Raw genomic sequence first — 14,976 nt, forward strand, 5'->3', positions numbered from 1 at the left:
GAAGTTCAGAATCCTGCTTCTATTTGGGACAGAATGGGAAAACGTGATTCGCAGCTCTCTGCCTTGGATACGGCGCTCAATTGCTCTGCTGCCACGTTTCGCTGCTATTGTTTTTTTTTTTTATTTCCCCTCAAATTAAAAAACCAATAGCATTTAGTGCTCGCCATCACGCTGCAGCGCAGTTTACTTCCCAAGCAGGAAAAAAAGAAGAGGTTCTCGTCACCATTTCTCTAGTTAGGTTTTTCGCTGTCCGATGCGAAAGATGAGTAATTGCTGGCATGTGTGCGCAGCCTCCAGTTCAAGTTGTGAAAAAGAAAGCTTGAATTCTTAACGTCATTTTGCCATAGAAAGTTGTTCCGACTGGAAAGGGGAAAGGGAGTCATTCTTGCGAATGCTGTATGTAATGTTGGATCATTTCGTCGTTTCAGATGGACATGGTTGTGTGGGTAATTCATCCAATACGCCGCATTTGTCGACGTTTCTTCTAGGAAGATCGCAATGGACACTCGCCGCAATCCCGGAGAGCCTGGTAAGCTAGAGCTATTGCTTCTGGAACGTGGCTTTCGGCGAGACCTGGACCTGGACCATGCCATAGATCGGTGGTCTTCGACTGCATTGGTCCCTCCAGTCCATGACAACCCCTGTCGTTGGATTCTATTTTGCGGATCTTTCAGGAAGCAGGGTCATATTTGCTCCGCATGCATACTAAGCATGTGTGTATGCCCCTCACAATAGATTCTCGAGGTCGATGGTGGTGGCGCGTAGCTAGTCTTGGTTCTGTAGCATCTGGCGGCTGGGTTCTTGTGAGCGAATTTTCCTCGTAATCTTCCTTGAGGCTTCTCACAACTGTGAATCCTCTGTGAAGTTTGCTTCAATATCATCTCGCAATTGTGGATCTACTGCAGTTCTGTTTCGCCCTTGGGTTATCCTTCAAGATATTACAGGCTGGAGACAGGGAAGTGTGTCTTGATGTTAGATACATTAGTGTATGCCTCGCGCAGTTCGTGCAATTTGGGGTAGGCGGTGTTTTCTGGATCTCAGTTGACGGGAAGGATCCTTCGAGTCACTTGCTGCTGGGGTGAGTTTTCCCCCTCAGCCGTTTCAAAGACATTTGAGTAGTTTTAGAGAAAAGGCCTTGTCTGTGCGTGCGAGGTTACACGTGACAGCGATTCGTTGCCGGTACGCAGCTGAAAATTTGACAGGGAAGCTCGTCGTTTCGTTCCGCATGTACCAGTGTACCCCCCTGACAGTGTACATGCATGGGGCAGCTTCTCGAGAGTTCTAATGCACAGAAAGCGACCGCATTTAAAATATGAAGACGAGGTAGGCCGGTCGATCGGGTTGTGCGCTCTGAATGTTCTTGCAATGTACTCCTTGTTGGAGTTGGCGAATCAAAAACGCGGTGAAACAATGTCCTGTGGTAGCCTTTCCATTGTTTAAATGTTAACTGCGTCACTGGTTGTTCATTGCAGCTGAACCTCTCCGTAAAGCTTGCAAGATGTGGTTAAAACATTCAAATTACTGCTGCATCGGCTTGTTCCGTCTGAGGAGCTCGCTTTCTCATAAGAACAACAGCGCCGCCCAGACTGCGATCAAACCTATCAGTTTCTGCTTCTGAGTGTATCAGACATCACAGCGCATTTGGTACTTTTTTTCGAATCACGCAATTTGTCTTCCTCGGCGTCTCGTCTACTTGCTCTCAGATATGCGAACGACAGCAAGCGTGGGAGTACCTCAATGAAGGGAAAGATCTTTTCGGGGGTTGGGCAGAAATGATGAGTATTTGGTAATCCGTCACCCATTCTAAACGATCCATGGTATGCAGTTCAATCAGTATCGTAATCGTGAGGCTGAAGTGCACAATACCAGGCGTGTTAGTACTTGACGTTATGGATAGAAAGATGGGTGACAAGTATACAACTCGAAGCGGGATCGCGAAGGGGCCTCTTAGCACCGCGAGGTTGAAGATCTTGGTACCGTTCTGTCTGATGGTGTTCGTCGCATGGAATTCCTCGTCGATGGTGCCCTTTGGCCGTTCGAGCAGTGGGCCGACCTATGGCATGCCGGTTCCAGAGTACGAATCCCTAGGTGTTAACACGATGCAACGGCACAAGGTACGTTTTATCATGTGGAATCCGTCTGTGAGATCTGATTTCTTCTTTTCCCACTGTTACATGCATGTGTTCCGGATATAACTGGATTATCACATCATACTGTATCGGAGATGGATGGTTAAACTATTCACCCCGCTCATCTTACCTGGAACTACTCGATTCGATTGGTGTAGCAAATGAGTTCTTGTACAGTTGTAGACTCAATTGCTAATTTTGATACTAAGCACAAGTCTAATTCCCACTCATGCCTTATTCGGAATCTAACGGTCTACCACAATCTATCACCAACTCTTGTAGAAAAGCAGTGGAGCCCTGGATGGACTAGTTGATGTCGGTCTAGCTCGGTTCCACCCGCGCACAGACGTAGTTACAAATCAGTTTGACATCTCCATGACCTTCAAGCCCACATCTCAAGTACACGACGAGCCCAACAGTGTACACCCATCAATTAACAATGGTGCGCAGTTTAAAATTGAAATCACCTCAGATGAAGAAGATAAAGTGGTAATTGCACAATCCAAGTACGACGAAGGTGGGAGAGAACATGACTCAACGCAATCTAAAGATTGCCGAAAAGAAGACTCTGGAGCGATTGCGCAGCACGGAGCAGATGGAAATGCGCAGACCACTGCAGAGTCTAATCAACCAGATCGAAATGAGGGATCTTCTGTGGCACCTGATACCATCACTGGCAACCTCAGCTCTCCTGTCAACATAGCTGCAATGGAGATTTTTGATGAGATTAGGTCAAGGTCGTTGCCGTACGCAACCACGATTTCTGAACGATCTGAAGACTCATGTCAAGGGAAGTACGTGTATGTCTATGATCTTCCCCCGGAGTTTAATGTGCATCTTACCGAAAGATGCGACTCCATGATTCCATGGTTCAATCTCTGCGACTTCTTCGCGGATTCGGGAATTGGTAAACCTGTAAACTCAATGGATAACGGCACCCAAATCTTCCTCCCCGCTGATCGTTGGTTCAGCACACATCAGTACGCTCTGGAACTTGTCTCACATGCTCGAATTATGAAGTACAAGTGTCGCACCGAAGATCCTAACCTCGCTAATTTGTTTTACATCCCTTACTATGGCGGTCTAGATGTGATTCGGTGGCACTTTGACTTAAACGCTACGAACACCAACCGTGATGCCTTGGGCTGGAAGCTTGTGCGATGGCTTGAGAAACAGCCATCCTGGAGACGACGAGGAGGGCTCGACCATTTGCTAGTGTTGGGAAAAATATCTTGGGATTTCCGGCGTCAGTTGCGTGGCAACTGGGGAAGCAGGTTGTTGGAGTTTCCTGAAATTCAAAATATGATGAGGGTTATGATTGAGCGCAACCCCTGGAGCAAGAACGACATCGGAGTGCCTCACCCGACGTACTTTCACCCGAAGTCGGCTTCCGATATCGACACTTGGCTGCAGCATGTGAAATCGCAGGAACGAACCAGTCTTGTTGCTTTCGTCGGGAAAGAGCGCCGCAATGACCCTACGAACGTACGAAGCGCACTCGTGCGGCAATGTCGAGGTGCATCCTCAGAGGCCGTGTGCCGCTTCGTTGAATGCAAGAAAGATCTCTGTCAGCATCCTGTTTTCGTGACCAAGACCTTCGTGACGAGTCAATTCTGCATGCAGCCGGTTGGAGATTCCCCCACTCGGCGTTCAGTCTTCGACTCGTTGATCGCAGGCTGCATTCCTGTGTTGTTCCATCCAGCAACTGCTTACCTCCAATATGCCTGGCACTTGCCTCGGAATGAATCTTCGTGGTCCGTGTATATATCTGAGGACGAAGTGAGGGAGGGACGGGTTAATGCTGTAGACGTCCTGAAAAAGATTTCTACTGCTGAGATGGATGCAATGCGGGAGACGATTTTGAACACGGTGATTCCAGGTTTGCTTTACAGCGCGCCTGGCAGTGATGTCTCCCCTTACAAGGATGCCTTTGACATAACAATTGAGCAGCTCTTACATCACACTGCTCACCTTCCTGACTCAGAGGAGTTTGCGAAGGTTTGAGGCGCAATTTTGAGTTAGTTCTTTAAAAGGACTCAACCACTGTCCTGCCCGCAATTACGTAGCTATGTGAGTATTGATCACCCGATGAAATTCGGGTCCATCAGGTAGATGAGTCTGCAGCTCTCCAAACAGAATTTGAGGAAATTATACACAGCTGCTGGCCGAGGATGTTTGAAGCATCTTTTGAGCCGTTAGAGTTGATCCTGGAAAGCTCTCAATGCTGCTACCAGCTGACTACCTCCTAGTATGATAACCAACAGCCTAATTTCGCTGTGGCAATGACTAGAAGGCCAATTTCCAGCTGCAAACCTTCGACATAATATTGAAATTACTGACAATTCTTGCACGCTGGAACCTTCAATATTTTCGTGATGAATGGACATGGCAATCGTGTGTGCAGATTCAGCATCAATTTATTCTTTACATGTTGTGACGGTTATTCTTGGTTCCACTTCCTGTGTATGTTAAATGGCCTAATAGTCTATCTTTTATCCCGCTTCGAGAGGATGGCGGAGAGAAATTACATTTTTGAATGACCTGGAAGAAAATGTGAACTGCACAATGTATCTTCTCAATACCAACTTCATTAAACGAAGAAGTAGCATCGATGCATATTAATTCTTATCAAGACAGCACGCAGTATTCACATCTCCTTACACACTACGTACTCAATTATGTTGCACCACAGGATTTTCTCACTAAGTACACACAGGCAAAACTGCCCAGCTTAGCAACTTAGACATCAGTACTAGATCACTCAATGTCCTTAGCTCTCTGTGCAGTATTCATCGTAATTGTACAGTAATTAATACCCACTTCCATTACTTGTTTTCTGACTAGGAAGAACTTCTACCTCGTGGAATTAGGACAACACCCGATAACATGTCTTTCACTCACAGTATAGTACTTTCAAACCAGGGTTTCAAAGCGTTCAAGTTTGGATTTCTGGAAGTAATTCTGTCTGTGAATCACAAGTTTTGGATCTTCAAGGTCACATCCTTGAACATGCTCTTGCTCTATATCACCGCAAAAATGGTTGTGAGCAACAATGACAATTGAGACTTCTTTGGAAAAGTGCCCACTTCTTTCGTCACATGCTAATTTGCAGTACTTTATATAAACTTTTGCCACTGAAGAACAAACTCCGATGATATCGAACGTAAACAACTTTGATGATGAATACGCCGTGCACATAGTATCATGAAGCAACACTTCAAACAGTATGTAAAGTTCAATGGCAACAGTGGGACTTAGAACTATTTTGGACAGAATTTTTTAGATGGGTGGGTACGAGATATGGCTCAGTAAAAATACGGATCTCGGAAAACCGGTCGCAGCTCTCCTCATTTTTGCCACCTCTAGAGAGGAGATCAGAATTGGTTAAGATTAGTTCTAACTTGTTTAGGAATTTTCATTTTTATTTTTTAATGATTAATATAGGGTTTCAAAGTTTTCAATAAAAATGGGATTATATGCTGATTGCATGAAGGAATAGGGGCACTAAAAATAATAAAGATTCTCATTTGGATTATATTACAAGGATTCTTTGATGAATTTGTAGAAGTTGCCTTGTAAGTAGTACTAAGTCTAGGGCAAGATTTAGGTTCTAATTAAGATAATATAAAATTAAAAATAATTAGGTTTTTTCTTGCTTTGAGTTCAATAGATAGGTGGGAAGTTGAGATGCAAGTAACTAATTCTATTACATGCAAACACAAATCCATCTAAATTGATTGTAACAATCTTTCTATTAGATGTAAATTGTTCATTTATACTAATTAAAAAATCAAACTACATAAAATTGGAGGAATTTAAGCAAAAAATTTAACATAGGACAAAAGAAAAAGAAAAAACAAATAAGATTATGAGGGAAAACAAAGAGAACCAACTATGTTGAATTACAATAGGATAGAAAAAAAATAGTCATTGAGCTTAAGTAAAAATTGGATCCAAGTAGACAAACAAGGTGAGAAATATAAAAGTATTATTGATGCATATGGCTTCAATGTAGTAGAATCACATTGTAAGCAAAACAAAGACCAAGACATAAAAAGGGACAATTTATCATATACAACCTTTGAATTGTTTCAAAGGTTAAAAGTATTGTTTATAAGATATAAGCATATATTCTAAAAGATGAAACTTTTTCTAAAATATTTATATAATTTATTTAATTCTAAAAACTATATTATAAGAATAAAATCCACATCAAGAAACATAAATAATATAGAAATAAAAAGCTAAGTAAAAGTACTCTAATTTAACTTCCAAAAAAATCTCTAAGACTTTAGGTTTTAATAAACTCTCATGATGGCTCAATAGAAATTAATAAACTATCAATATCAAAATATAGAAGGTCAAAATTTATAAGCTAGAATCAATTAGAAAATACAAGGCAATATGTGATTTAATACTATCTTCAAAGAAATCATAGAAAGAAATCTAAAAGCTAGAATCATCTTGCTTTAAGATCCATATAGCAACCAAATAAAAAAATAAGAACAATTAGAAAGAACATACAAGGAATTTTATGCTAATCTATATGGAAGATTTATTTCTATTCAAATAAATATTAATTTATTCAACACAATGGTAAGTAAAATTCTATCCAAAGTTATTCAAAATATAATTGTAAATTCCTTCAAATCCATAACTATTCTTATATAATTTTATTTCTATTATATTTAAAAAAAAATGTATTATTATACAAGGAGGTAGAAAAAACCAATTACTTCTCCATTAAGAGAGAGGTAAGACAAGGGTGCCTTGTATATATATATATCATTTGTTTTTAGTAGAAGAGGCATCAAACTATGCAATTCAATTTGCAATTGAGGTTAAAAGACTAAAAGATATTAAGCTACCAAAATGCAATGAACAACTAGCATTAAATCAATAGGCAAACAACTCTACCTCAATAACACATGGAGATAAAGATTTGTAAATTATTAATTCAATTATTTAACCTAAAAGAGTTGCAATCTTCTATTGTAAGAGGTGAAACAAGTCTATAACATCTACCACTATGACCTACAATTCTTCTTTACTAAAGAAGAAACAAAAAATAAAAAATAAAAAAATAGAAGATATATTATATTAAAAAATATAAAATTGTCTTTTATATTAAATGACAAAAAAGTCTGAAGTATGGAAGGATCAACTCCTAACCAAAAGCTTGGATAGGTTTATATAGATCAAAAGAAAATATCAACTCAATTGTAATCTTTTGACTTCAAGGACTAATACAAGACATCAATGAAGGTAAATGGTTTATATTCCTTAGACCATTTACAACCCTAGTGTATCAAGTTGGTATTCAATCAAGAATTTAACATTTTGATGGAAATCTATCTATAGCACAGGCACAAAGTCAAGTAAACACAGAAAAAGTCTGCAACACATGATTGTAAAACTTGTCAAAGCAATAGGGATTTCCAAAGTTTCCAATTTCAAAGTAGAAAGAGAAGACACTTATAGACTATTTTGTGACCTGGTAGACAAAATTCTCTGATTCACTCTCTTACTCAAGGAACAGAAGCTCCAACATATTCCCTTATTCTGCAAAATTTGGAAGGCAACACTTAATTCAACCTAACTTCTAGTTTGATTAGAAAATTACAGGATGCGAACTCAAGGCCTAAATATTAGCCAAAAACTTGGAGGAGAAACTCCTCGTTTTCTAAAGAAGACTTATATCATGGATTGTCAGGGACATGTCCTTCAATTTATATCCCTAAATCACACTAAAGAGAAGTCTGTATGTCCAGTTAGTTTTATGTTTTAAAGAGGGTAATAGTCACTAGATGATCCAGTGCAGTAAGTTCCTATTTTGCACAAAAGTCAATTGAATAAAATCTGATCCATTTCTTCTAGCATCAAAGAGCATCAAATTGAGGTACCTTCAGAAATTATTAGGACATCATGAAACACTCTTGTTAGGTTATTTAATCGACTCAAAACCTTTTACTGCCTTTGTTCAATTAGCCTGTAAGCGCACAAGAGTCCCGGTAGAAGCTATGCATACTGACGCTGAAATTTCATGCTTGATACCTCCACTGGGGTGATCTATCCACACTAGCCAAATTATTTAGAAGTTTGCGTTTACTTAGCACAGTTGCCTCTAGACACCTTAAAGCCTTCAAGTTCTTGGAAACTAACTGGCCGAAGAGGTTGAGTAGAAGAATATGCGAACCTCTCAGGTCTCAGAGAAAAAATGTCGCGATTTTAGCTCTAAACTTATATAATGAAGCCACTAATGATCCTGGTTGAATGGGCATTACCAGTTCCAAAGTACAATCCTAGAAAATTCGGCCTTGCAAATCAAATATATTACAGGAAGCGTGCATTCTAATTTACACGCTTCCACTCTAGATTTCTATCTCATAACACACTTGCACAATATCTCATAACAGCTATCCTATGATGTCAGCTTACAGTTCTCTACACAAGTATGAAACTCTGCACGAAGACTACATGACTGATGGGGTAGCATAAAATTGAAGTATCAGACTTCAGCATCGCACACGTTATGGAGATAACATTGCGTCGGTCACACAAGATCTCTGCCTGAGTGACGAGGAGAACCTGCTTCACTACCCTCAGCTCTCTTCTCCCGCAATTTCTCCAGAACACTGCGGCGCCTTTCATCGAGTTTGTTCCCCACTTTCTTACCCAAAGTAAACATCTTGGTGCGTCGTGATACCCTTGAATCCAAATCTTTTGACAGGTCTGCCTTGACGTGGTCCTGGTTGATAACCTGAAACTGTAACAAAAAGTAGTCTCGGGATCAGTGCCATACCAGGAAGTCGACATAGGAAATGAAAGAGAACCTAAAATGAACTAACCAATAATAGAAACTGAAAGGCAGACTGGTAACGGAATACATGCTAAAACTCGCAGTTGATCAGTAGCTAGGAAATTAACCTGATTGGGCGGATGCTGAGACTCGCTGTCTGACGCTGAATCCTCTGACTGTGGCGCTACATCAATGTACACAGCACCTACCGCCCTCTCAGATGCACCTGCGTCAAATCCATTACTCGATGCTGAAATCTTTCCTTTGTTTTGGTCATCCCTGTCCAGTAAAGGCCTCGTTAAGTCTGATTCATTGTCAACTCGCATTGACGAAGTCGCTGATGAATGCACGGATGATCCTGGTGGCCGGCTAGGTAAAGAATGCTCTGAGCTGAACTGTATAGAGATGGAAGAGTTTTGTAATTGATTCCTACTTGTACCAGAGGCTTGAAGATTGCCAAGGGACCGAAGATCAGAAGGAGGCTGGGCCTGCGCAATAGGTGATCCATCTACAGGTCCAACATGAGGTGAGCTAGATGCCTCCGAAACCTGTCCAACCTGAAGCTTATTCTGCCCATCACTGTGTACACTCAGAGAGGAGGAAGTAGATGATTGGCCAATTCCATCGTTATCCTCAACAAGTTTAGATTGCTCGTCAAGCTTGAATTTTGAGCTTTGACGCTCATTTTCAGAATGTTTGGCAGCAGAGAACGCAACAGGAATGGCGCTATGCGGAAGCCAATCGACCTGATCAGCCATCATCCAATGAAGACGAACATCTTGACGGTATGGCATGACAATATGCTCACGAATTTGTGTCTGCATGTAGCAAAGGATTAAAATAAATATAAATAGATATAAATAAAATTCAAGAATTGAACAAATCGCAATGGTTATGAATGTGACTATGTCGCCGTTAAGCATATACTGAACTAACAATCGTACTCAACTGAACATGCTGTAACAAAACTCGCTGATCAAATAGTGAACTGTTCTTCTATATATCATGTAAACCCGCTGTTAAAAACGGATTGGTTATGCACTCAACAAAACAATCACTAAGAACGATCGCTACTTTCCTTCATCATAATGGCTTGAAGAGATATGAGGAAGATACAGTCGACTTTAGTGCGGGAGTAAAAATACAGAAAGGCTCGAGTGATACCTTTATTTGATTTGTAATAAAATTTCCCAAAAAGTCGTTGCTGATAAGGTGATCACCAATACAAGGCTCTGGTACCATATCAATATCAGGCATGTCCTTGAAAGAAAACCATATACGGTCAGAAGGTGGTGCTTTCAAGCTTATGATGCAAGTTCCCTTCACTGACATCAACCTGATTTTCAGCAAAAGAGGTACCTGCAGTTGACTCCGAATTACAGTGAATCAGAAATGCTCAAAGACCCTTGCAAGAATGATGCACAAGTTAATCCTGCATTGTCTAATAAAAAACATGCAGGCGCAAGCGATGATGAAAGGTGCTGGAAATAGAACGCTGTCAACCTGAGAAACTTGATCAGCAACACGAGAGATCACGGCCTTCACCGAATGCATCCAACCTCCACCTTTACCGCTGTCATCCCCTGCCAAAATATAGCAGGATCTCTAGCGATCATTAAAAGCTCACATTAGTCAGTCATGCCCTGGCTTCTACTATATTTCCAGATTCTCTACAATAGTAAAATACGGTATCCTCGGGGAATTTGCATGAGAAACGTTTGCATTTCAACAAAGAAGTTGTGATACCTGGCCCACGTTTACTTGTAGAAGCAGCTTCTCTTGTCTCTGTTGACGTTATAGAAGCCTCTGCTGTTCCTGCAGGGTCAAGATCCTTCTCTATACCGCGTACAACAGCAGAAGCAGCAGCCCCTTCTAATCCTGGATCCGTCAGTTGTGAAACCATTTTTTCCTGTGCATTTTGATCACGCACGTCCACTCGCGTCTCTATTGTGATGAAGCCTCCACTGCGCCACTCCAAGCTAACTTCAATAGCCAAAGCTCCTTCTGCATCCGCGGGCAGCAGACGGAATGCTGTCACGAAAGGAGGTTCTTTTCCGAGGTCGATTTCTCTAACAAAAAGTGATTTGACGTAACTGGGAGTCTTCATCCTTGATATTAACCTCTGATGAGTTGCACAAGCCAGGGTAAGATTGACTATCGATTATCAGGTACAGCGACCTCCTAAGCAAGAACATTCCACAGTTTTTCAGACAATATAGTAGTATAACTTGCCTGAAGTTGGTGTTGTAACCAGTCCACTGGCCTTTTGCTATGATATAAGTCAAAAAAGAGTCTAGCCACGAGCATGTTCAAACAGAGTTGTCCTTGATCAATCTCTTTTGAAACTGTTTTGTTGTCATGGCCGTGCACCAGTGTAGCTGTGAGCACCTGATCAACTTCTTTTTTGTCTTCCTGAGTTGCTGCTGAGGTCGACTGCTCTACATCACACTCACTAATTGTAGATTCACTTCGAGTAATACTTTCAATGCTCGCTTGGCTTGCATGAGACGCACTATTTCCGTCATCGTGGTCATGAGAGATAACACTCTCCTTCAACTTCTGGCTTCCTTCTTGCCCTTCTGAAATTGGATTGATTCTTCGTGAGGACGTTTCAAGTCCCCTTATTGCATTCAGACTCTTCTCTTTCGTCTTTGTACCACGACGCAAAAGTTTGTTGAAAATCAGTCGTCTCTTCGAAAAACCTTCCTCTGAGTTCTTCAAGCCATCTAACTTCATTTCCTTGCGTATGAAGGCCATAGAATTTGCTTCATTTCCTGAGGGAAATTCATTCAGATACGGCAGACGCCTTTCAACTACACTAGTGTATTCTCTAAATTCCTTCTTCAATTTAATATACCACTCGTCAGGAGTGGCGTTTTCCCTTGCAGTCGCTCGAAGAACTTCGCACCAGGCTTCCTTCTCATAGCCAGATTCCGCGTAGAACAAACAGTCTTTACAATCGCCGTACAATGTATGGGTAGGATGGTGCAACTTGATGGGAAACATTTTGGACCTATATCCACGTTTTCATGCCAAAAATAATCACAAGTTATATTCTTACAAAGGCATATGCGGAGATACTGAAAGTCCGTGAGGTGTAGCAATGGCGCAATACAGCAGGAGGTGGAGGATCATTCATCACTGAGACATAGAACATCTCGTCCCTTGCCTTAAGCATCAAGACCGAAATAAAAAAAAAAGTTGAATTCAACAGTCCAGAACACAAGAGGTAAGAAAAGCTCTTTAGCACGTACCATTTCCCATTTGAAGTTTGATCATAAGAGATGGACGAAACTTCGCAGCCTTCAAGTGGGATTTGCTCTTCATTACCATCAACCTCCCTCAACAGCAAAATCCCTTCCTTCAAGACCACGTGCTTCCGCACCGGAGCGAGCTTCAATACATTTTTAGTGGTACCCGCCCGGTTAGAACCCTCTTTGGGCCCATCTCTCTCAGCTTCTTTCTCCCTCTTCTTGTCTTTGCCTGGCATTTGCAAAATGGCTTTACTCCAGTCTCCTTCAGGTAGAGGTGCAAACCACAAAGTTCCCTGTCGGATAGTCACTTTTCATCTCAGAATAAGACCTTGATAAGTCCATCTGATATTAAAGAGTTACATTGAACACTTTTCCACTTGGGAGAATTTTAATAACTAAACACTTGAGAGGGATGACAAATTCACCATTCATTGTACAGATGTTCTGTCAGCCATAGGAAACGATAACTACATGAAATAACTATTGATTTTCAAAGAACAGAGGAATTGCACTTTTTCCGATCAAACAGAAATGATGAGTGCGATTAGAAAGCCAAGCTAGAGACTAGGATTTTTGATACGAAGACATTATAACCCAGAATGTCTGTCAACTTGCATTCTCAAAAAACACATTCAATGTCAGAGTAAGAAAGACGAGACCTGAAGGCTGAAGCTGCTGTCGTAGGAGCCACCTTCACTTCTATATTCCAATGAAGAAGGACTCGGATTTTGCGTCGGTTTCCTCTCCAACAATCTGCGGATTAAAAAAAATACGCACACACACTCTACAAGCGCTAACAGCAAAATTCCCCCAAAGAAATAGGGCAAGCAACCGAATGTACTACAACAGTTCGGTGCGGTCATACTCGGCAGCGACACCAACGCCGCGGATACATCGACTAAACCCTCCATCTGCACGATGCTCTTAAAACCTCGGTTAGGCCCCGTGATGTGAGGGAACAGATGCAGTGGCACTAATCCGATATGGCATCAAGCGCATAAAACATCGTTCCACATCGACGCCACTCTTTCAAGCTGCGTATCTTGACTCTCTAACCCTAAACGTCCCGGATAAACCTTGTACCTCTCGTTTACCAAAATCAACACTAGACTGGAGTCCAACTTCTCAATTCGGAGACGCGTCATGGAGCAATCCCCACATTTCCAATTCGACACAGCAGCGCCTCAATCACACAATTTAGCGGCACTACCAGTGATGTTCTCAGCTAGACTTCCAGCTCGAACCTACACAATGCTGTCTTAAACACTGCCAAAGAAACCCATTATTTAGACCACAACAAACCACCCATTAACGAAATCCACACAAAACATCCTAACAATCTCAGCAGCTGGACACTGCAACTGAACAAACCCACAGATCCATACATGGGAATCACCGACCTCTAACTGCAGATCAACCAAGTGAAACGCCCAGGCTCTCGATTTGAAGTCAAACATATATTCTGATTCGGAATTAAACTGAGTGCGAGCTTGCCATCAACGTAACAACAATCCAACCGAATCTGCTCAAATTCACCTCCGCGAATAGCCACAACGGAATCCAACATCAAGTTCAGTTCACACACCGACAACCAGATCTCCGACAGCTCGAACCCACATCAAATTCCGCGAAGGATTCGCTCCAAAGACCCCAACCCAGACCGGTTCGATTCAAGGTGTGCGCAAATTCAAATCGATGCGAGCTGCGGAGCAATCTCCACGACCCACTTTTGCCTCAGGCATCCTCCACGCTGCCCAACCTCGTCAACAGGAAACATAAACAAACGATTCCGTCTGCACTGAAGCGGGACGAAAAGTTCGGTTCAATCGATCAAACCACGACCGGCGACTCGCTGATTTGTCACCTCCGTTGCTCATCCATTACAAACCTTGGTAATTTCCTGTATGAAAGTGAGAGTTGTAATGGTAAATTAAGCATTGGGTTTAGTTGGATTGACACTAATTTAACGAATTATACACCGCCCATTGACAGTGTGGCAGCAGGTTCGAGGGAATCTGGTTGCGGCCACTCCGGCCACCGACACCGTGGAAGTTCACATTTACTGTCGGAGCTCACGCCACGTGGACGGATTTCATTGAGCCGTGGGATTTACTTCGGAGGAACGTTGTTGGGACAAAACTTTTTACTAACCATGAATGCAATTTACATTTTTGCTTTTCTAATAGAATTTCTTCGTCTCTACTTCAATGGAATTTGAGAATTGCTTCGTCTCTGTTGAGAGCATTAAATGTAGCCGACACTCTCCATAATATTTATTGTAGACTACAATAAATACTGTAGCTATAGCATTTGGAATGTAGTGGAGAAGAACTATTTGTCCTCTCTCCTTTCTCCTCTTGTATACAAGATACAACTAGATCAATAGATTTTTTATGTATGAAGTTCTCTCTCTTTAGAAACCCTCATGTGTGTATTACTTACTATTACTCTTGTGTGTGTATATATATTACTTACTACTACTCTTGTGTCTTTTTAAACATTCTCAATACATTATCAGCACAACTCTCTTCTACACACTATCACAATTCTTTTTGCTCTAGTCTTGACTATTCAAACCTGTTGCTACTCTTGCTCATTGTCTACCTCATGATCTTGCTGCACTTCTTGCTGGCCCCTCACACATTAGCTGCTTGCTTAGAGCACTTGCTCCACTCTTTGCCTTGCTTGCTTAGAATACTTGCTCCAGCCCAACTTCCCTAATGTGCCCTGCGCTTACTGCCAAACTATAGCCGGACTGCCATTGATTGTTGCTGTCACTAATTGTCGACTACCA

The 14,976-nt window shown here is 41.7% G+C and overlaps 2 protein-coding genes across 3 annotated transcripts; one reads left to right on the top strand and one right to left on the bottom strand.

The window, feature by feature from the left end:
• Positions 1-513: 513 nt before the first annotated feature.
• LOC112291415 (putative xyloglucan galactosyltransferase GT20) lies at positions 514-4,479 on the top strand. 2 transcript variants are annotated; one of them, XM_024538765.3, is made up of 3 exons: positions 514-1,323; positions 1,473-2,114; positions 2,412-4,479. In XM_024538765.3, exons 2-3 carry the CDS (start codon positions 1,815-1,817, stop codon positions 4,131-4,133), a joined length of 2,022 nt encoding a protein of 673 aa, XP_024394533.1. In that variant the 5' UTR covers positions 514-1,323; positions 1,473-1,814; the 3' UTR covers positions 4,134-4,479. The 2 variants fall into 2 exon arrangements, with proteins under 2 accessions (XP_024394533.1, XP_024394534.1); XM_024538766.3 differs by having other exon boundaries at positions 634-1,078.
• Positions 4,480-8,335: 3,856 nt separating this feature from the next.
• On the bottom strand, positions 8,336-13,952 carry LOC112291532 (uncharacterized). The gene is made up of 9 exons (XM_024539077.3): positions 13,768-13,952; positions 12,842-13,448; positions 12,183-12,475; positions 11,161-11,941; positions 10,675-11,050; positions 10,432-10,511; positions 10,093-10,287; positions 9,057-9,746; positions 8,336-8,895 (listed from the first exon to the last, which is right to left on the bottom strand). The coding sequence occupies exons 2-9, from the start codon at positions 13,091-13,093 to the stop codon at positions 8,683-8,685; spliced, it is 2,880 nt and encodes a 959-aa protein (XP_024394845.1). The 5' UTR covers positions 13,094-13,448; positions 13,768-13,952; the 3' UTR covers positions 8,336-8,682.
• Between the last annotated feature and the right edge of the window lie 1,024 nt (positions 13,953-14,976).

This window comes from Physcomitrium patens, chromosome 14 (genome assembly GCF_059467195.1).
Source record: "Physcomitrium patens ecotype Gransden chromosome 14, ASM5946719v1, whole genome shotgun sequence".
Lineage (NCBI taxonomy): Eukaryota > Viridiplantae > Streptophyta > Bryopsida > Funariales > Funariaceae > Physcomitrium > Physcomitrium patens.

What these genes read in the sequence shown, in the direction of transcription:
- LOC112291532 (XM_024539077.3), bottom strand. Translation starts at nt 13,093, where the DNA reads ATGGAGGGTTTAGTCGATGTATCCGCGGCGTTGGTGTCGCTGCCGAGT. An exon ending in GGTTACAACACCAACTTCAG is followed by an intron (nt 11,051 to 11,160) that starts GCAAGTTATACT and finishes GCAACTCATCAG; the next exon opens with AGGTTAATATCAAGGATGAA. An exon ending in TACAAGTAAACGTGGGCCAG is followed by an intron (nt 10,512 to 10,674) that starts GTATCACAACTT and finishes ATATTTTGGCAG; the next exon opens with GGGATGACAGCGGTAAAGGT.
- LOC112291415 (XM_024538765.3), top strand. Translation starts at nt 1,815, where the DNA reads ATGGTATGCAGTTCAATCAGTATCGTAATCGTGAGGCTGAAGTGCACA. An exon ending in ACACGATGCAACGGCACAAG is followed by an intron (nt 2,115 to 2,411) that starts GTACGTTTTATC and finishes CAACTCTTGTAG; the next exon opens with AAAAGCAGTGGAGCCCTGGA.